Here is a 24,000-nt window from a genome sequence, read left to right on the forward strand (position 1 = left end):
ATGCTAATGTACCTAGATCACTCCAGCAGCACTGAGAGCCTTACCTCAAACTACGTCTGGGGTAATGTTGCAATTTTCAACGGCAACAAAGCGATTGACTTGAAAAAAACAGCTCCGACGTTATTAAAGTAAGGCTCCGCTTATCCACAAATGCGCTAGCTTGATGCTAATGTACCTAGATCACTCAAGCAGCACTGAGAGCAGACTCGGCCAAACTACGTCTGGGGTAATGTTGCAATTTTCAACGGCAACAAAGTGATTGACTTGAAAAAAACAGATCAGAGGTTAGTAAAGTAGGGCTCCGCTTGTCCACAAATGCGCTAGCTTTGATGCTAATGTACCTAGATCACTCAAGCAGCACTGAGAGCAGACTCGGCCAAACTACGTCTGGGGTAGTGTTGCAATTTTCAACGCCAACAAAGCGATCGACTTGAAAAAAACAGCTCCGAGGTTAGTAAAGTAAGGCTCCGCTTGTCCACAAATATAATAGCTTGATGCTAATGTACCTAGATCACTCCAGCAGCACTGAGAGCAGACTGGGCCAAACTACGTCTGGGGTAATGTTGCAATTTTCAACGCCAACTAAAGCGATCGACTTGAAAAAAACAGCTCCAAGGTTAGTAAAGTAAGGCTCCGCTTGTCCACAAATGCGCTAGCTTTGATGCTAATGTACCTAGATCACTCCAGCAGCACTGAGAGCATTACCTCAAACTACATCTGGGGTAATGTTGCAATTTTCAACGCCAACAAAGCGATCGACTTGAAAAAAACGTCTCCGACGTTAGTAAAGTAAGGCTCCGCTTGTCCACAAAAAATGCGTTAGCTTGATGCTAATGTACCTAGATCACTCCAGCAGCACTGAGAGCAGACTCGAACAAACGACCACTAGGTAATGTTGCAATTTTCTAAGAAAAAAAAGGGAAAAAAAAGGTATGCACCAAGGATGAAGCTCAGGCTATTGAATTGGGGGTTAAATCACCAAAAATGATTCCCGGGCGCGACCACCGCTGCTGCTCACTGCTCCCCTCACCTCCCAGGGGGTGATCAAGGGTGATGGGTCAAATGCAGGGAATAATTTCGCCCCACCTAGCGTGTGTGTGACAATCATTGCTACTTTATTTATTTATTAGTCTTTATTTGGTTCTTGATCACGTAAACCTAGAAGAGCCTTGAAGGGTCACCAATGGACGTCTTCTTCTGTGGAATCAGCAGACTAAAGTTTAAAGGAATCTACCCCCCCCTGTAGACCACCTGCCAGATCAAACGCAGCCTAATCCTCACCAACAAGCCAAGGGGAGATTAGGGTCACCATCTCCATCTTCCCCAGCATTGATGTGAAGTTATTTGATCAATAATTCATAACAACATTCATTTTGATCCATTATTATTTTTGGAGCTATGACAGTTTTTGAATCTCATTAAAATGAATAAATTCACTCTCGTAAAAAAAGTGTTAAAAATAAGTTTTTTTCAACGCTTAAATGTCAGCATCAACTTCAGCTCCGTCCATCAATTGTACATTTTTACAATGTTTGTTTGTTTGTTTCATGGGGTTTTTTTGTCATAGAAAATTTAGTTTTTTATTATAGCAAACGCACAAAATATGCAATATTTTTCCCCAAAATATTTCAAATTGGAATATTTGATGTGAAGTTATTGGAGCCTTGACTAGATCAATCATTTATAACAACATTGATTTTGATTCATTATTACCACTAAAAGTAAAAAATGAATAAAATATATTTTTTTTACTTCCAACACTTAAACCATTATTTTTGTCAGAGAAAATGTACTTTTTTTCATGTCAAACACACAAAATATGCAATATTTTCCCCAAAAAAACATGTCAAATTGGAATATTTGATGTGAAGTCATTAGATCAATAATTCATAACAACATTGATTTTGATCCACTATTATTTTTGAAATATGACAGTTGAAAAAGACAAAAAAAGGCACTAAAATTCGTCTTAAAAATAAATCATACTTTTTTTTTTTAACTTTCAAAACTTAAATCACTGGATGGAACTTTTTTTTAAAATTATTTTTTACATTTTTTAATTTTATGCTGTTTTTGTCTGAGAAAACTTTTTTTTTTTTTTTATGGCAAACACACAAAATATGAAATATTTTTCCCCAAAAAAACATATTTCAAAGTGGAATATTTGATGTGAAGTTAATAGATCAACAATTCATAACATTGATTTTGATTCATTATTATTTTTCGAACAATGACAGTTGAAAAAGCCACTAAAATTCAAAAGGGCCAAACTTATTAAAGTGTTAAAAAATAAATAATATATTTTTGTTTTACTTTCAACACTTAAATTATTATTTTTGTCAGAGAAAATGAACTTTTTTTCACGGCAAACACACAAAATATGCAATATTCCCCCCCCCCCCCCAAAAAAAAATGTCAAATTTGAATATTTGATGTGAAGTCATTAGATCAGTAATTCATAACAACATTGATTTTGATCCATTATTATTTTCGAATTATGACAGTTGAAAAAGACAAAAAAAATAAAATAAAAAAAATAAAAAATAAAATGCAATATTTTTCCAAAAAATATTTCAAAGTGGAATATTTGATGTGAAGTTATTGGAGCCTTGAATGGATCAATCATTTATAACAACATTGATTTTGATTCAGTATTATTTTTCGAACAATGACAGTTGAAAAAGCCACTAAAATTCAAAAGGGCCACACTTATTAAAGTGTTAAAAAATAAATACTTAAATTATTATTTTTCTCAGAGAAAATGTACTTTTTTTCTTGTCAAACACACAAAATATGCAATATTTTCCCCCAAAAAACATATCAAAGTGGAATATTTGATGTGAAGTAATTAGATCAATAATTCATAACAACATTGATTTTGATCCATTATTATTTTTGATTTATGACAGTTAAAAAAGACAAAAAAAAGCCACAACAATTCTTAGGGATGCAAAAGGGCCACACTCATTAAAGTGTTAAAAATAAATCATACTTTTTTTTTTTTTTTACTTTCAAAACTTAAATCACTGGATGGAATTTAAGATCTATCCATCGATTATACCTTTTTATTATTGTTTTTATTTTTTTATTTTATGCTGTTTTTGTCTGAGAAAATTTTTTTTTTTTACGGCAAACACGCAAAATATGAAATATTTTTCCCCCAAAAAACATATTTCAAAGTGGAATATTTGATGTGAAGTTATTAGATAAATAATTCATAACAACATTGATTTTGATTCATTATTATTTTTAAATTATGACAGTTGAAAAAAAAAAAAAAAAAGACAAAAACATTTTTAGGGATAAAAAACGGGCCACGCAAAATACATTTTTACTTTCAACACTTAAATCACTGGATGGAACTTAAGATCTATCCATCGATTATACATTTTTATTATTTTTTACATTTTTTTATTTTATGCTGTTTTTGTCTGAGAAAACTTTTTTTTTTTACGGCAAACACGCAAAATATGAAATATTTTTCCCCAAAAAAACATATTTCAAAGTGGAATATTTGATGTGAAGTTATTAGATCAACAATTCATAACATTCATTTTGATTCATTATTATTTTTCGAACAATGACAGTTGAAAAAGCCACTAAAATTCAAAAGGCCCACACTTATTAAAGTGTTAAAAAATAAATAATATATATCTTTTTTACTTTCAACATTTAAATTATTATTTTTGTCAGAGAAAATGTAATTTTTTTCACAGCAAACCCACAAAATATGCAATATTTTCCCCAAAAAACCCCATTTAAAATTGGAATATTTGATGTGAAGTAATTAGATCAATAATTCATAACAACATTGATTTTGGTCCATTATTATTTTTGAATTATGACAGTTGAAAAAAAAAAAAAAGACAAAAACATTTTTAGGGATAAAAAACGGGCCACGCAAAATACATTTTTACTTTCAAAACTTAAATAATTATTTTTGTCAGAGAAAATTTAATTTTTTTTATGGCAAACACACAAAATATGCAATATTTTCCCCCCAAAAAACATTTAAAATTGGAATATTTGATGTGAAGTTTTTAGATCAATAATTCATAACAACATTGATTTTGATCCATTATTATTTTTGAATTATGACAAAAAAAAGCCACAAAAGATCTGAAATAAATTTTTACTTTCAAAATTTAAATCACTGGATGGAATTTAAGATCTATCCATCGATTATACCTTTTTATTATTATTTTTTATTTTTTTTATTTTATGCTGTTTTTGTCTGAGAAAACTTTTTTTTTTTACGGCAAACACACAAAATATGAAATATTTTCCCCCAAAAAACATATTTCAAAGTGGAATATTTGATGTGAAGTTATTATATCAACAATTCATAACATTCATTTTGATTCATTATTATTTTTCGAACAATGACAGTTGAAAAAGCCACTAAAATTCAAAAGGCCCACACTTATTAAAGTGTTAAAAAATAAATAATATATATATTTTTTACTTTCAACACTTAAATTATTATTTTTGTCAGAGAAAATGTAATTTTTTTCACAGCAAACCCACAAAATATGCAATATTTTCCCCAAAAAACCCCATTTAAAATTGGAATATTTGATGTGAAGTAATTAGATCAATAATTCATAACAACATTGATTTTGGTCCATTATTATTTTTAAATTATGACAGTTGAAAAAAAAAAAAAGACAAAAACATTTTTAGGGATGAAAAACGGGCCACGCAAGATACATTTTTACTTTCAAAACTTAAATCATTACTTTTGTCAGAGAAAATGTAATTTTTTTTATGGCAAACACACAAAATATGCAATATTTTCCCCCCAAAAAACATTTAAAATTGGAATATTTGATGTGAAGTTTTTAGATCAATAATTCATAACAACATTGATTTTGATCCATTATTATTTTTGAATTATGACAAAAAAAAGCCACACAAAATCTGAAATACATTTTTACTTTCAAAATTTAAATCACTGGATGGAACTTAAGATCTATCCATCGATTATACATTTTTATTATTTTTAAAATTGTTTTATTTTATGCTGTTTTTGTCTTACAAAACTTTTTTTTTTTACGGCAAACACACAAAATATGAAATATTTTCCCCCCAAAAACATATTTCAAAGTGGAATATTTGATGTGAAGTTATTAGATCAATAATTCATAACAACATTGATTTTGATTCATTATTATTTTTCAAACAATGACAGTTCAAAAAGCCACTAAAATTCAAAAGGGCCACACTTATTAAAGTGTTAAAAAATAAATAATATATATTTTTTTTACTTTCAACATTTAAATTATTATTTTTGTCACAGAAATGAACTTTTTTTCACGGCAAACACAAAATATGCAATATTTTCCCCCCCAAAATTTTCAAATTGGAATATTTGATGTGAAGTAATTAGATCAATAATTCATAACAACATTGATTTTGATCCATTATTATTTTTGAATTATGACAGTTGAAAAAGACAAAAAGACAAAAAAAATAAAATGCAATATTTTTCCAAAAAATATTTCAAAGTGGAATATTTGATGTGAAGTTATTGGAGCCTTGAATAGATCAATCATTTATAACAACATTGATTTTGATTCATTATTATTTTTCGAACAATGACAGTTAAAAAAGCCATTAAAATTCAAAAGTGTTAAAAACATTAAAACATTAAAGTGTTAAAAAATAACTCACTTTTTTTTTTTACTTTAACATACATTTTTTCACGGTAAACACACAAAATATGCAATATTATCCCCAAAAAAAACCATTTAAAATTGGAATATTTGATGCGAAGTAATTAGATCAATAATTCATAACAACATTGATTTTGATCCATTATTATTTTTGAATTATGACAGTTGAAAAAGAAAAAAAAAAAGACAACAAAATTCTTAGAGATGCAAAAGGGCCACGCAAAATACATTTTTACTTTCAAGACTTAAATCACTGAATGGAACTTAAGATCTATCCATCGATTATACATTTTTATTATTTTTTTAAATGTTTTTATTTTATGCTGTTTTTGTCAGAGAAAACTTTTTTTTTTTACAGCAAACATGCAAAATATGAAATATTTTCCCCCAAAAAACATATTTCAAAGTGGAATATTTGATGTGAAGTTTTTAGATCAACAATTCATAGCAACATTGATTTTGATTCATTATTATTTTTCGAACAATGACAGTTGAAAAAGCCACTAAAATTCAAAAGGCCCACACTTATTAAAGTGTTACATTTTTTTTTATTTTTTACTTTCAACACTTAAATTATTATTTTTGTCAGAGAAAATGTAATTTTTTTCACAGCAAACCCACAAAATATGCAATATTTTCCCCAAAAAACCCCATTTAAAATTGGAATATTTGATGTGAAGTAATTAGATCAATAATTCATAACAACATTGATTTTGGTCCATTATTATTTTTAAATTATGACAGTTGAAAAAAAAAAAAAGACAAAAACATTTTTAGGGATGAAAAACGGGCCACGCAAGATACATTTTTACTTTCAAAACTTAAATCATTACTTTTGTCAGAGAAAATTTAATTTTTTTTATGGCAAACACACAAAATATGCAATATTTTCCCCCCAAAAAACATTTAAAATTGGAATATTTGATTTGAAGTTTTTAGATCAATAATTCATAACAACATTGATTTTGATCCATTATTATTTTTGAATTATGACAAAAAAAAGCCACACAAAATCTGAAATACATTTTTACTTTCAAAATTTAAATCACTGGATGGAACTTAAGATCTATCCATCGATTATACATTTTTATTATTTTTTAAATTGTTTTATTTTATGCTGTTTTTGTCTTACAAAACTTTTTTTTTTTACGGCAAACACACAAAATATGAAATATTTTCCCCCCAAAAACATATTTCAAAGTGGAATATTTGATGTGAAGTTATTAGATCAATAATTCATAACAACATTGATTTTGATTCATTATTATTTTTCAAACAATGACAGTTAAAAAAGCCACTAAAATTCAAAAGGGCCACACTTATTAAAGTGTTAAAAAATAAATAATATATATTTTTTTTACTTTCAACATTTAAATTATTATTTTTGTCACAGAAATGAACTTTTTTTCACGGCAAACACAAAATATGCAATATTTTCCCCCCCAAAATTTTCAAATTGGAATATTTGATGTGAAGTAATTAGATCAATAATTCATAACAACATTGATTTTGATCCATTATTATTTTTGAATTATGACAGTTGAAAAAGACAAAAAGACAAAAAAAATAAAATGCAATATTTTTCCCAAAAATATTTCAAAGTGGAATATTTGATGTGAAGTTATTGGAGCCTTGAATAGATCAATCATTTATAACAACATTGATTTTGATTCATTATTATTTTTCGAACAATGACAGTTAAAAAAGCCATTAAAATTCAAAAGTGTTAAAAACATTAAAACATTAAAGTGTTAAAAAATAACTCACTTTTTTTTTTTACTTTAACATACATTTTTTTCACGGTAAACACACAAAATATGCAATATTATCCCCAAAAAACCCCATTTAAAATTGGAATATTTGATGCGAAGTAATTAGATCAATAATTCATAACAACATTGATTTTGATCCATTATTATTTTTGAATTATGACAGTTGAAAAAGAAAAAAAAAAGACAACAAAATTCTTAGAGATGCAAAAGGGCCACGCAAAATACATTTTTACTTTCAAGACTTAAATCACTGAATGGAACTTAAGATCTATCCATCGATTATACATTTTTATTATTTTTTTAAATGTTTTTATTTTATGCTGTTTTTGTCAGAGAAAACTTTTTTTTTTTACAGCAAACATGCAAAATATGAAATATTTTCCCCCAAAAAACATATTTCCAAGTGGAATATTTGATGTGAAGTTTTTAGATCAACAATTCATAACAACATTGATTTTGATTCATTATTATTTTTCGAACAATGACAGTTGAAAAAGCCACTAAAATTCAAAAGGCCCACACTTATTAAAGTGTTACATTTTTTTTTATTTTTTACTTTCAACACTTAAATTATTATTTTTGTCAGAGAAAATGTAATTTTTTTTCACGGCAAACACACAAAATATGCAATATTTTCCCCCAAAAACCCCATTTAAAATTGGAATATTTGATGTGAAGTAATTACATCAATAATTCATAACAACATTGATTTTGATCCATTATTATTTTTGAATTATGACAGTTGAAAAAGACAAAAAAAAAAGCCACAAAAATTGTTAGGGATGTAGGGAGCCCCTAAAAGGACATGGGGGAAAAAAAAGTTTAATAATTTTTTTATTTTAATTTTATTATTTTTAGACATGTATCTCGTGCGCACAAAAAAGTTTCTCGTGCGCATGAGATACATGTCTAAAAGAAAAAAAAAGAAAAAAATATATATAAATATACATTTAAATTTTTTTTATTTTTCATAACTTTAAAAAGTCTCTCGTGCGCACGAGATACATGTCTAAAAAAAAAAAAAAAAAAAATTCCCCTATGTCCCTTTAGGGGCTCCGTATTACGGAGCCCCTAAAGTGACATGGGGGAAAACATTTTTTTAATAATTTTTTTATTTTAATTTTATTTTTTTTTAGACATGTATCTCGTGCGCACGAGCATGAGATACTGTCTAAAAAAAATTTAAAAAATATAAATATATATACATTTTTTAAATTTTTATTTATAACTTTATAAAAAGTTTCTCGTGTGCTAAAAAAAAAAAAAAAAAGTCCCTTTAGGGGCTCCGTAATTCTGTTTTTGTCAGAGAAAACTTTTTTTTTACGGCAAACATGCAAAATATTAAATATTTTCCCCAAAAAACATATATCAAAGTGGAATATTTGATGTGAAGATTTTAGATCAACAATTCATAACAACATTGATTTTGATTCATTATTATTTTAGAATTATGACAGTTGAAAAAGACAAAAAAAGACAAAAAAATTCTTAGGGATGCAAAAGGCCCACACTCATTAAAGTGTTAAAAATAAATCAAACTTTTTTTTTTTTTTACTTTCAAAACTTAAATCACTGGATGGAACTTAAGATCTATCCATCGATTATACATTTTTATTATTTTTTTATTGTATTTTATTTTGAGCTGTTTTTGTCAGAGCAAACATATATTTTACGGAAAACACGCAAAATATGAAATATTTCCCCAAAAATATTTCAAAGAGGAATATGTCCCAGGTCCCAGAACCTCCTCTGGGACCTGGGTCTGTCCTTGGGTCTGTCCTTGGGTCTGTCCCTGGGTCTATCAGTTGCACCGCAGACCTCCTCTGGGACCCGGGTCTGTCCCTGGGTCTATCAGGTGCACCGCAGACCCTCCTCTGGGACCCGGGTCTGTCCCTGGGTCTATCAGGTGCACCGCAGACCTCCTCTGGGACCCGGGTCTGTCCCTGGGTCTATCAGGTGCACCGCAGACCCTCCTCTGGGACCCGGGTCTGTCCCTGGGTCTATCAGGTGCACCGCAGACCCTCCTCTGGGACCCGGGTCTGCCCCTGGGTCTATCAGGTGCACCTCAGACCTCCTCTCTAAGCACATAACCACATTTTTCAGGACGATTCTTTGCTATATCCCATTTATTTCCCCGACTAATCCAAAAGACTCCCGTCTTCAGGTCTGGGTTTCTGTTTCTAGTTCGGTTTTTTACGAGACATCTTTGATCAGCATGGTTCTTCCGTCCCGCCCCGCCTGCGTACCGCGCCGGCCTTGCGCTCGGCAAAACGGCATAAATAGCGATCCTCAATTTTCTCTGCCGGGGGTCGTGCTGGAATGCCTGGCGATGAGTTTAAAGGCTGTGGGAAACGTCAGCGCTCGCTAAATGTCAACAGACGCTCTCCGACATGTGGTGGTTGACGGTAGAACTCAACGCTGCTCTTTATTTATACGCAACTAATTATTTTTGGGTTCTTGGCAAACCTGCTTTTATTGTGGTCCGTAGAAATGGTATCAAACTACGACTCAAAGCCGAGGGAAAACGGTTGGAGTGAAATGACTCCAAAAACACACAAAATGTTTTTACTCGTGTCCCAAAAGAGTCGCAAGTATATAAAAACAATTGTCTTCAAGTTCAAATGTTTGGTAGTAATATTTCACCCGTGACTCAAAAAGTGGCGCTGCTACAGGATTGAGTCAATTTAAGAAGGCCGACAAAGGGCGGAGAGTAAAATGGCGAACGGAAGAGAGGGTAAACAAGCTCAACCTGTAAGTTAACGTGTAAGCTTCACCTTTGTCATTTTTGGGCGGACGGCACCATGCGCCTGTCGTTGAAGAGTGCAAATCGCTGGTGCTGAGGGTGAAAGTGTGTCAACTTGAAGAAAATATTTTTTTATACTTAAAAATATATTTTTTTACTTGCAGGAAATTGTTTTTATACTTGTAAATTGTGTTTTTAATTAAGGAAAATATTTTTTTGTTTTTTTTACTTTGCACATTTTTCCATTTTTAGTAGAAGAAAATAAAATTGGAAAGCTTGTTTTTAACTGAATACATTTTTTATAGAATAGAAATAGAATAGAAGAGAATAGAAAGTACTTTATTGATCCCTGGGGGAAATTCAGCACCACAGTTTGCTCACAATAGACAATATTAAATATAAGTAAATACATAATATAATATAATATATATAATATATAAATAACATAAATATATTCTACATATACTCTACATTTAAGTGCAGTCAAGGAACCTATGCATTATACAGTCTGATGGCTGTCTGTATTTATACTTGAAAATTGTTTTTTTACTTAAAGAAAATATATATTTTTTTACTTGCGCATTTTTTCGTTTTTAGTAAAAGAAAATAGCTTTTTTCTTTAAAATTAGAAAGCTTTTTTTTAACTAAATAATTTTTTTATATTGGAAAATGATTTTTTGACTAAAATAATTTATTTTATTTTTTTTACTTGCAAATTTTTTTATAGAAAAAAAAACATTTTTTTTTTAAACTTGGAAACTGTTTTTTTAATTGAATAATTTTGTTTAGACTTTTTATTTGTAAAAAAAAACGTTTTTATACTTCTGAATAATTTGTTGTGTGTTTTTGGACTTTTGCCAGTAATTTCACTCCATAGAAACACTTCGTAATAATTGTTTTGTTTTTTTACTTGCAAAATTTTTTCGTGTTTAGTAGAAGAAAATAGCTTTTTTCTTTAAAATTGGAAAGATTTTTTTTAACTGAATACATTTTTTATACTTGAAAATCGTTTTTTTACTTAAAGAAAATAGTTTTTTAGTTTTTTTTACTTGCACATTGTTTTTAATAGAAGAAAATAGCTTTTTATTTTTTACTTGGAAACTGTTTTTTTAATTGAAGAATTTTTTTAATACTTTTTATTTGTAGAAAATCGTTTTTATACTTCCGAATCATTTTTTGTGTGTTTTTGGAGTTTTGCCAGTAATTTCACTCCATAGAAACACTTCCTAATATATTTTTTTGTTTTTTTACTTGCAACATTTTTTCATTTTTAGTAGAAGAAAATAGTTTTTTTCTTTAAAATTGGAAAGCTTTTTTTTAACTGAATAATTTTTTTCATACTTGAAAATCGTTTTTTTACTTAAAGATTTTTTTATATTTATGTTTTTTTACTTGCAAATTTTTTTATAGACAAAAATAGCTTTTTTTGTACTTGGAAACTGTTTTTTTAATTGAATACATTTATTTTAATACTTTTTATTTGTAGACAATCGTTTTTACACTTGCGAATCATTTTTTGTGTGTTTTTGGAGTTTTGCCAGTAATTTCACTCCATAGAATCACTTCCTAATATTTTTTTTGTTTTTTTACTTGCAAAATTTTTTTGTTTTTAGTAGAAGAAAATAGTTTTTTTCTTTAAAATTGGAAAGGTTTTTTTTTTACTGAAATTTTTTTTTCTTCTTGAAAATCGTTTTTTTACTTAAAGAAAATGGTTTTGTTCTTTTCTATTTGCAAATTATTTTTATAGAAGAAAATTGCTTTTTTTTTTTACTTGGAAACTGTTTTTTTAATTTAATATTTTTTTTTATACTTGCGAATCATTTTTTTACTTGCAGGAAATTGTTTTTATACTTGTAAATTGTGTTTTTAATTGAGGAAAATATTTTAGTAGTTTTTAGTAGAAGAAAATAGCTTTTTCTTTAACATTGGAAAGCTTTTTTTTAACTGAATAATTTTGTTATACTTGAAAATCGTTTTTTTACTTAAAAAATTTTTTTTTTTTTTTTTTACTTGCAAATTTCTTTATAGAAGAAAATAGCTTTTTTTTTTACTTGGAAACTGTTTTTTTAATTTAAGAATTTTTTTTATACTTGGGAATCATTTTTTTACTTGCAGGAAATTGTTTTTATACGTGTAAATTGTGTTTTTAATTGAGGAAAATATTTTAGTAGTTTTTAGTAGAAGAAAATAGCTTTTTTCTTTAAAACTGTAAAGCTTTTTTTTAACTGAATACTTTTTTTATACTTGAAAATTGTTTTTTTACTTAAATAATTTATATATTTTTTTTTACTTGGAAACTGTTTTTTTAATTTAAGAATTTTTTTTATGCTTGCAAATCATTTTTTGTGTGTTTTTGGAGTTTTGCCAGTAATTTCACTCCATAGAAACACTTCCTAATGAATGAATTAGTCAACCAGTGGTCGGACTAGAACTGTTAATGGCCTTAATTACAACTGTACACATCCAATGTTGTGGGAACACGCGGGACATTTTCTCTTCCCCGTGCACGAAGCAAGGTCCGTGAAGAACTTGTCCAGAGTCCAGATCCCAGGAGAATAAACAAGGAAGAGATAACAATGAATTAGAATCTTAACGGCAAGGGTTTTAACTGCAGGAGCTTTTCTTCCATGTTCCTGTCCTACATGTGTACCATGTTAGGTCTCAGGTTGTTACAAGTAATTATCCAACAAAAAAATGATTGGCGCCTTAAAACAACTCCCTGACGAGTCTAATCTGTCGACAACTTTACAAAACTGAACCGACACGTGGAACAAACTGATGTGAGGTAGATACAGTATCTGGGAAAAATTCTTAAGGTTGGATTCAAAGGGATCCACAGGACTGGCTGAGAGCATCGTTTCTTTAGCCAGTCGGTATCTGGCAGTTGAAGAAGGGTCTATCTGCGGCCGCAGACACTATTCTAAGTTCCGCCCACAAGGGTGACGACAACCATGAACCATGGTTTAAAGACATGGCCAGAGTGGACACTTGATTTGTAACGTGATCCGGGATGGCAAATGTAACACACCATGGTTGTTATTATTTCGGTTGTTGAATGCATTGCTTTTTTGGCTGGTTATATACAAGCTTAGCCAAAAACCAAACCCAAACCCAAACTTAACCCTAACCCAAACCCAAACCCAAAACTAATCCTTGCCCTAAACCCAACTCAGACCCCAACCTAACCCCCACTGTAACCCCAACCCCAACCAAAACCCAAACCTAACCCTTACCCTAAACCCAACCCAAATATGTTTTTACAATTTTTATTATGTTTTTAAAATTGTTATTATTGTTTGTTGTGAAGTGAAGTGAAGTGAATTATATTTATATAGCGCTTTTCTCTAGTGACTCAAAGCGCTTTACATAGTGAAAACCCAATATCTAAGTTACATTTAAACCAGTGTGGGTGGCACTGAGAGCAGGTGGGTAAAGTGTCTTGCCCAAGGACACAACGGCAGTGACTAGGATGGCGGAAGCGGGAATCGAACCTGCAACCCTCAGGTTGATGGCACGGCCACTCTACCAACCGAGCTATACCGCCCTTGTCTTAAGAGTATTCTATGTAGGTTGTTTTAAAAGCACTGAGCTGGATTGCTGTTCAATTTCGTTGTTTCCATGCAATGACAATAAAGGGATTCTGATTCTGAACCCCAACCTAACCCCCACCCTAACCCCAACCCAAACCTAACCCAACATAACCCCAACGCAAACCTAATCCTTGCCTTAACTCAAACTGTAAACATAACTTATTTTCAGCAGTATTTTTTTACTCAGTTATTTCTGATATCAGTGTTGCGTACGGTCTCTCCAGCTTCACTTCTGTTTAAGACACTCTTCACCTCCGTTGCCGTCACCCCTGAGTGACTTTGACTGTCTGTGGCCGCAGCTGGACCCTTCCCAAACTGCCAGATACTGACTGGCTAAAGAAACGAGGCCCTCAGCCAGTCCTGTGGCTCCCTTTGAGTCCAACCTTCAGAAATTCTCCAAGATATCTCCCTCACATAAGTTTGTTCCACGTGTCGGTTCAGTTTTGTATAGTTGTTGACATATTAGACTCGTCAGGGAGTTGTTTTAAGGCGCCAACTTGGGATCTAACATAGTACACATATAGGACAGGAACATGTAAGAAAAGCTCCTGGACTGGCTGAGGGCATCGTTTCTTTACCAGTCGGTATCTGGCAGTTGGAGAAGGGTCTAGCTGTCACTCTAAGTCCTGCCGACTTTAAGTCTCAGTCGCGCCCACTCAGGGGTGACGACAACGGAAGTGAAGGGTGTCTTAAACCGAAGTGAAGCTGGAGAGACCACACGCAACACGGAAATCAGAAATAAATGGAAGAAAAAAAATACTGCTGGGAATAAGTTAAGGTTACTGTTCGGGTTAGGTTTGGGTTTGGGTTGGGGTTAGGATTGTTTATAACCAGCCGAAAAAGCAATGCATTCAACAACCGAAATAATAACAACCACGTTGCGTTACATTTGCCATCTTGGATCTTGTTACAAATCAAGTGTCCACTCTGGTGTTGTCAGCACCACTCTGATCATGTCTTTAAACCATGGTTCAATTCCGTTGTCTTCACCCTTGTAGGCGGAACTTAGAGTAGGCGAGACTTGGAATAGTGTCGGCGGCCGCAGCTAGACCCTTCTCCAACTGCCAGATACCGACTGGCTAAAGAAACGATGCCCTCAGCCAGTTCTGTGGATTCCTTTGAATCCAACCTTAAGAAGTTCTCCCAGATATCTTCCTCACCTCTGTTTGTTCCACGTGTTGCTTCAGTTTTGTATAGGTGTTGACAGATTAGACTCGTCAGGGAGTTGTTTTAAGGCGCCAATTGTTAGGATCCGCTGCCCGGATCATAGTTTGTTTAAGTTTTCTAGTCACATGTGTTTTCAGCCCCTTGTGTTTGTTCGTTTCTGTTGCCATGACAGCAGATTATGCTCAGCTGCCTCTGGTTAGTGTTCGAGACGCTCACCTGTTGTCCGGGCACTAATCAGAGGGCTATTTAGTCTTTGCCCTGGCCTCACTCGGCCTGGCTTCCTAATTTGCTTTCACGCAACAGCTAACGACCACCTTGTTTCCTGCTAGCTCTCATGCTATATTATTTTGCTTACTAGCTCCCACGCTAGTCGTTTTTGTTTTTTTTTGTCTGATTTATTTGTGGAAATAAATCATTTTCCTACCTGCAAGCTGTGTCCGAGCCGTCTGCATCCTTGGGAGAACACCTCGCACCACGATGCGACCCGGTCGTTACAGTAGGAAGCCAGCAGCAAGAAGTTCTCCCGCAACGAGCACGTCGGAGGAGATGGACGAAGGTGCGTGGATGGTGTTGCGAGCAATGGAGGCGGAGACTCTCCGCTATTCCCCCTCGGAGCGCCAGGACCTGATCTGGGGTCCTAACGGAAAGTTGGTCCCAATCCACTCCGTTTGGCCCGAGGACATCGCCACACCTCCGCACCACCGGACGCGTCAGCGAAGACGGAAGCCACCAAAGAGGTCTTCACTTCGCTGCAAAGACGCGCCACTCCCACAGACTCCTCCACCGGTACACAGTAAGCAATATTCAGCCCAAGATTCCCCTCCTCAAATGTTTGGCAACCCAATTGACCACTTTGCCAAACATTTCACCGATTGGGCTGTCAGTCAGCTAGAGTCCCACACGGATGACGTCATCCCGCCCACTTTGGATGACGTCATAGACAAAGACTTTTTTAGACATCATGTCAATTCTTCCTGCCAGCCATTTTCAAGTAACCTTAACTCTGCGATTAATCATTATCAGGACATTTTTTTAAGGACTAAGTCTAGTCAGTCCCAGTCTCAAGTGTGGGGTGACAATAGACAGTTTGGACAATTTAGAGGAGAGGATTCAGCCCTCCCCCTGACCACCCTCCACCCACCCTTGAAGACGGTTCCAGTCCGCAAGGAGCGCGTCTGGGATCCGCTTTTTGAGGGGGGGGCTAGTACTGGGAGCTGTGCGAGTGGGGTGGCACAACGGCGTGTTAAGCCGCAACCTCCTGCTCGGCCACCGCCACCAGTCCGACGGCCTGCTAAGCCGCAACCGCCAGCTAGGCCACCTGCACCTAAGCTAGCGCCAAGGCTAAGGCTAGCACCAGCTCCACCACAGGTTCCAGTACCTGCACCTCGGCTGGTTCCCACACCAGTACCTGCACCTCGGCTGGTTCCCACACCAGTACCTGCACCTCGGCTGGTTCCCACACCAGTACCTGCACCTCGGCTGGTTCCCACACCAGTACCTGCACCTCGGCTGGTTCCCACACCAGTACCTGCACCTCGGCTGGTTCCCACACCAGTACCTGCACCTCGGCTGGTTCCCACACCAGTACCTGCACCTCGGCTGGTTCCCAGACCAGTACCTGCACCACGGCTGGTTCTCGCACCAGTACCTGCACCACGACTGGTTCTCGCACCAGTACCTGCACCACGACTGGTTCTCGCACCAGTACCTGCACCACGACTGGTTCTCGCACCAGTACCTGCACCACGACTGGTTCTCGCACCAGTACCTGCACCACGACTGGTTCTCGCACCAGTACCTGCACCACGACTGGTTCTCGCACCAGTACCTGCACCACGACTGGTTCTCACACCAGCACCTGCACCACGGCTGGTTCTCGCACCAGCACCTGCACCACGGCTGGTTCTCGCACCAGCACCTGCACTACGACTGGTTCTCGCACCAGCACCGGCTGCCACGACAGCGACTCCTGCTGCCACGACAGCGACTCCGGCTGCCACGACAGCGACTCCGGCTGCCACGACAGCGACTCCTGCTGCCACGACAGCGACTCCTGCTGCCACGACAGCGACTCCGGCTGCCACGACAGCGACCGCTTCCACGGCGACGTCTCAGCGACCTCGAGTGGTCCGGCTGCGCAAGCAGCTCTCTCAGAGGACTCAGAGGCTGCTGAAATTCTGGCGCCACTCACGCCCACCTTCTCGGCGGCCACGAATGTGGCCTTACCGTGGTCGCCCGCCTCGCCCGCCTCGCCAGCGGCGGCGGCGTTCCATTCGCCGCCGCCACCTGACCCTTCCCCGGTGGATTCGGGGACACGTGGCCTGGCGACCCACCACCAAGTCACCCACCCGCCCGCCCTTGACTCGTGAACTATTGCTTTTTTTTTTGGGTTCCAGTTGTTTTTTTGTTTTCAAGGGACATCTGGAATCTGTCCTTTTAGGGGGGGGTACTGTTAGGATCCGCTGCCCGGATCATAGTTTGTTTAAGTTTTCTAGTCACATGTGTTTTCAGCCCCTTGTGTTTGTTCGTTTCTGTTGCCATGACAGCAGATTATGCTCAGCTGCCTCTGGTTAGTGTTCGAGACGCTCACCTGTTGTCCGGGCACTAATCAGAGGGCTATTTAGTCTTTGCCCTGGCCTCACTCGGCCTGGCTTCCTAATTTGCTTTCACGCAACAGCTAACGACCACCTTGTTTCCTGCTAGCTCTCATGCTATATTATTTTGCTTACTAGCTCCCACGCTAGTCGTTTTTGTTTTTTTCTGTCTGATTTATTTGTGGAAATAAATCATTTTCCTACCTGCAAGCTGTGTCCGAGCCGTCTGCATCCTTGGGAGAACACCTCGCACCACGATGCGACCCGGTCGTTACACCAATTATTCTTTTTTATGAATTACTCGTAACAATGGATGTCCTAGGGCTGTTGAGAGAAGCCACCAGGCCAAACGTTCACTTCTGAAATCCTTCCAAGCCAACACTTTTGATTACTCTACGCCACAGTTTTCTCACACTAATCCTGGGTGGGTTTTCTCTTTTCTTTGATCAGGCCGCAGTACAACGGTAATTTCTGTCCGGGCTCCAACCGTCTCAACCAGCTGTGTAACACCCGGCCGTGCCCGCACAACACGGTGGACTTCCGGACCCAGCAGTGCGCCGAGTACAACAGCAAGCCCTTCAGGGGCTGGTACTACAAGTGGAAGCCGTACACCAAAGTAGAAGGTAAATATTCGAGCTTGACTGTGTCCTTGGATGCGTCCTGTGTGAAAACCGCAAATTTCAAGTCTTCTCTCAGCTAGTTGCCTGTAAATGATCCCTTTGGAACATTTTGGCAAGAGATTTTCAATCTTTTAAGAGCTTTCGTAGGACTCCGAAAGACACCACACAATTTGTTGTATTCCGACACTAAGAACAAGAGCGGGGAGCGTCTGATTGGCCGGCTCCTAAACACACAAAGCAGCGCCGGCGAGCTTTGTCTCGTCTTAATTCGGCTTGATCTTCTGTATTCTGCGCCGTGCTGTTCCAGCCCCAATCTCTTTAATGGGCTTTTTTTCTGCGATGCCAAGCTCTATTTACTGCCGGCTTGTCTGGGGCCAAAGAAGCTGGAGGAAACTATCACTCTGTGTAATATGCATGGCAGGCATGCAGCCACTTGCACCCCTCCGCACAGTGGGAAGGGATTTGAAAAGGAAGCCTCCTGGCCTTGAGCGAGCGCAGAGAAAGGGAGGGTAGTGAAGGACAGCGGTGTGTTTGGCCGGCGTCCCAGGCCTCTTTAGACTCTTGATGAATAGGAGGTTATGTTTGGAGGAACATATTCTAAAGTGCCTTCGGGACCTCGGGCCGAGTCACCTTTGTTGTCGTTTATTTCAACCGCGGGCAGCTGCTCAGACTCGAATTTTGAAGCAGACAATAAATCCCCAGAGAAGACTTCATTGTCAGTGCCTGTCTTCTGCCATTCAGGCTTTGCTGGTCTTGCCAGTCCAGGTTTAACCCCCAACAACCGGCAACATTGGACCACCTTTGCTTAGTCAGTTTGGTTTTGGCAGAACGACCCAGGAGATTTGTCGTGTGTGAAGGTTGGCACATGTACCAGCCTTGATATGATAATATTCCTGGTAACTACTCAGGTTGGTGCAGTTTTTGATGTTTTCCATTGGCTAAAAACAGGTACTACGAGACGGGGACGGATTGGGACCCTGTTACCGGGAAGAGTCCTCCTAGATTATTCTATTCTATGGCTGTCGGAAAAAAGAGAGGTGACTAGAATCGATGATTAACAATTTACTTTACAAAAAAGTCCTGTACTGTACTCCAAGTCCGAGTCCATGGTTCTCGCCCGGAAAAGGGTGGAGTGCCATCTCCGGGTTGGGGAGGAGACTCTGCCCCAAGTGGAGGAGTTCAAGTACCTCGGAGTCTTGTTCATGAGTGGGGGAAGAGTGGATCGTGAGATCGACAGGTGGATCGGTGCGGCGTCTTCAGTAATGCGGACGCTGTATCGATCCGTTGTGGTGAAGAAGGAGCTGAGCCGGAAGGCACAGCTCTCAATTTACCGGTCGATCTACGTTCCCATCCTCACCTATGGTCATGAGCTTTGGGTTATGACCGAAAGGACAAGATCATGGGTACAAGCGTGTGTGAAGGTTGGCACATGTACCAGCCTTGATATGATAATATTCCTGGTAACTACTCAGGTTGGTGCAGTTTTTGACGTTTTCCATTGGCTAAAAACAGGTACTAAGACACGGGGACGGATTGGGACCCTGTTACCGGGAAGAGTCCTCCTAGATTATTCTATTCTGTGGCTGTCGGAAAAAAGAGAGGTGACTAGAATCGATGATTAAGAATTTACTGTACAAAAAAGTCCTGTACTGTACTCCAAGTCCGAGTCCATGGTTCTCGCCCGGGAAAAGGGTGGAGTGCCATCTCCGGGTTGGGGAGGAGACTCTGCCCCAAGTGGAGGAGTTCAAGTACCTCGGAGTCTTGTTCATGAGTGGGGGAAGAGTGGATGGTGAGATCGACAGGTGGATCGGTGCGGCGTCTTCAGTAATGCGGACGCTGTATCGATCCGTTGTGGTGAAGAAGGAGCTGAGCCGGAAGGCAAAACTCTCAATTTACCTGTCGATCTACGTTGCCATCCTCACCTATGGTCATGAGCTTTGGGTTATGACCGAAAGGACAATATCGTGTGTGTGAAGGTTGGCACATGTACCAGCCTTGACATGATAATATTCCTGGTAACTACTCAGGTTGGTGCAGTTTTTGACATTTTCCATTGGCTAAAAACAGGTACTAAGAGACGGGGACGGATTGGGACCCTGTTACCGGGAAGAGTCCTCCTAGATTATTCTATTCTATGGCTGTCGGAAAAAAGAGAGGTGACTAGAATCGATGATTAAAAATTTACTGTACAAAAAAGTCCTGTACTGTACTCCAAGTCCGAGTCCATGGTTCTCGCCCGGAAAAGGGTGGAGTGCCATCTCCGGGTTGGGGAGGAGACTATTGGGCTACTTGGTGCCGTCTTGCATTGGGCTAAAAAAGTTTGGTCGAAAACTGACTACATGCAAAGTAACTATATATATATATATATATATATATATATATATATATATATATATATATATATATATATATATATATATATATATATATATATATATATATATATATATATATATGTATGTGTGGGAAAAAAATCACAAGACTATTTAATCTCTACAGGCCTGTTTCATGAGGGGTTTACCTCAATCCTCAGGAGATTTTAAATATCCTGAGGATTGAGGTAAACCCCTCGTGGAACAGGCCTGTAGAGATGAAATAGTCTTGCGATTTTTTCCCCACACATACATATTACGCTCTACCACGGTATCGAGCACTATTTTTTGGATAATCTAATTAAGACATATATATATATATATATATATATATATATATATATATATATAGATATATAGATATATAGATATATTAGGGCTGAAACTAACGATTCATTTGATAATCAATTAATCTGTTGATTATTACTTCGATTAATCGATTAATAATCAGATAAAAGAGACAAACTACATTTCCATCCTATCCAGTATTTTATTGGAAAAAAACAGCATTCTGGCACCATACATATTTTGATTATTGTTTTTCAGCTGTTTGTAAATGTTGCAGTTTATAAATAAAGGTTTATTTAAAAAAATTAAAAAAATAATACAATAAAATATTTTTAAAAAATAAAATAAAATAAAAAAAACTCTGCGCATAGCATAGATCCAATGAATCGATGACTAAATTAATCGCCAACTATTTTAATAATCGATTTTAATCGATTTAATCGATTAGTTGTTGCAGCCCTAATATATATAGTTGTGTGTGTTTACATATTATGATAATATAATGGATATATAATTAATATAATATAATTATAATAATATTACATAATAGTATATATATATAATAGTATGTGAAAGTTTGATTCCTACCTTGTTTACTTCTGTGACGACCTCTTCAAAGCTTTGTAATCAATCAGAAATATCAAGCAGCTAAAAGTCAAACATGGACAATGTCGACCGAGTGTCTTGCATTTTTCCCATCATGCCTTGCAATGGATTTAAATGGGTGTCATTTTGAATTTTTAAAAATAATATCCACAAATTCCATGGAGCAGGTTGTGTTATGTGTGACAAAGTGTGTTGACTTTTTGTGCAGGTTGAATAGTTTTTTTCTGCACCATGACTAGGAAAGGTTGTCCGGATAGGGTCGTACAAATAAATGCTGTGTTTGGACGGCAAAAGTTACACATCGTTAGTTGCAGCCCTAATATATATATATATATATATACGATTAATTTGATAATCGATTAATCTGTCGATTATTACTTCGATTAATCGATTAATAATCAGATAAAAGAGACAAACTACATTTCCATCCTATCCAGTATTTTATTGGAAAAAAAACAGCATTCTGGCAACATACTTATTTTGATTATTGTTTCTCAGCTGTTTGTAAATGTTGCAGTTTATAAATAAAGGTTTATTTAAAAAAAAAAAAAAATAATAATAATAATTTAAAAAAAACAAACAAACAAAAACAAAACTCTGCGCATGCGCATAGCATAGATCCAACGAATCGATGACTAAATTAATCGCCAACTATTTTAATAATCGATTTTAATCAATTTAATCGATTAGTTGTTGCAGCCCTAATATATATAGTTGTGTGTGTTTACATATTATGATAATATAATGGATATATAATTAATATAATATAATTAAAATAATATTACATAATAGTATATATATATAATAATATGTGAAAGTTTGACTCCTACCTTGTTTACTTCTGTGACGACCTCTTCAAAGCTTTGTAATCAATCAGAAATATCAAGCAGCTAAAAGTCAAACATGGACAATGTCGACCGAGTGTCTTGCATTTTTCCCATCATGCCTTGCAACGGATTTAAATGGATGTCATTTTGAATTTTTAAAAATAATATCCACAAATTCCATTGAGCAGGTTGTGTTATGTGTGACAAAGTGTGTTGACTTTTTGTGCAGGTTGAATAGTTTTTTTTCTGCACCATGACTAGGAAAGGTTGTCCGGATAGGGTCGTACAAATAAATGCTGTGTTTGAACGGCAAAAGTTACACATCGTTAGTTGCAGCCCTAATATATATATATATATATTAGGGCTGCAACTAACGATTAATTTGATAATCGATTAATCTGTCGATTATTACTTCGATTAATCGATTAATAATCGGATAAAGGAGACAAACTACATTTCCATCCTATCCAGTATTTTATTGGAAAAAAACAGCATACTGGCACCATACTTATTTTGATTATTGTTTCTCAGCTGTTTGTAAATGTTGCAGTTTATAAATAAAGGTTTATTAAAAAATAAAAAAATAAAAAAATATTAAAAAAAAATAAAATAAAATAAAAAAACTCTGCGCATGCGCATAGCATAGATCCAACGAATCGATGGCTAAATTAATCGCCAACTATTTTAATAATCGATTTTAATCGATTTAATCGATTATATTATGATAATATAATGGATATATAATTAATATAATATAATTATAATAATATTACATAATGGTATATATATATAATAGTATGTGAAAGTTTGACTCCTACCTTGTTTACTTCTGTGACGACCTCTTCAAAGCTTTGTAATCAATCAGAAATATCAAGGAGCTAAAAGTCAAACATGGACAATGTCGACCGAGTGTCTTGCATTTTTCCCATCATGCCTTGCAACGAATTTAAATGGGTGTCATTTTGAATTTTTAAAAATAATATCCACAAATTCCATGGAGCAGGTTGTGTTATGTGTGACAAAGTGTGTTGACTTTTTGTGCAGGTTGAATAGGTTTTTTTCTGCACCATGACTAGGAAAGGTTGTCTGGATAGGGTCATACAAATAAATGCTGTGTTTGGACGGCAAAAGTTACACATCGTTAGTTGCAGCCCTAATATATATATATATATATATATATATATATATATTAGTTGCAGCCCTAATATATATATATATATATATATATATATATATATATATATATATATATATATATATATATATATATATATATATATATATATATATATATATATATATATATATATATATTAGGGCTGCAACTAACGATTAATTTGATAATCAATTAATCTGTCGATTATTACTTCGATTAATCGATTAATAATCAGATAAAAGAGACAAACTACATTTCCATCCTATCCAGTATTTTATTGGAAAAAAACAGCATACTGGCACCATACTTATTTTGATTATTGTTTCTCAGCTGTTTGTAAATGTTGCAGTTTATAAATAAAGGTTTATTAAAAAATTAAAAAAAATACAAATAAATAAATAAATAAAAAAATAAATAAAAAATAATAAAAACTTTGCGCATGCGCATAGCATAGATCCAACGAATCGATGACTAAATTAATCGCCAACTATTTTAATAATCGATTTTAATCGATTTAATCGATTAGTTGTTCCATATATATATATATATATATATATATATATATATATATATATATATATATATATATA

The 24,000-nt window shown here is 35.2% G+C and overlaps 1 protein-coding gene across 1 annotated transcript in view; it reads left to right on the plus strand.

Annotated features, from left to right (window-relative positions):
• The window catches only part of adamts18 (ADAM metallopeptidase with thrombospondin type 1 motif, 18), a 131,767-nt gene that overhangs the window by 54,648 nt on the left and 53,119 nt on the right, over window positions 1–24,000 (plus strand). The window contains 1 exon segment of the mRNA XM_062070620.1: window positions 17,992–18,164. Coding sequence (XP_061926604.1) covers window positions 17,992–18,164 — 173 coding nt within the window.

The sequence above is a fragment of the Entelurus aequoreus genome, linkage group LG02 (genome assembly GCF_033978785.1).
Source record: "Entelurus aequoreus isolate RoL-2023_Sb linkage group LG02, RoL_Eaeq_v1.1, whole genome shotgun sequence".
Classification (NCBI taxonomy): Eukaryota; Metazoa; Chordata; class Actinopteri; order Syngnathiformes; family Syngnathidae; genus Entelurus; species Entelurus aequoreus.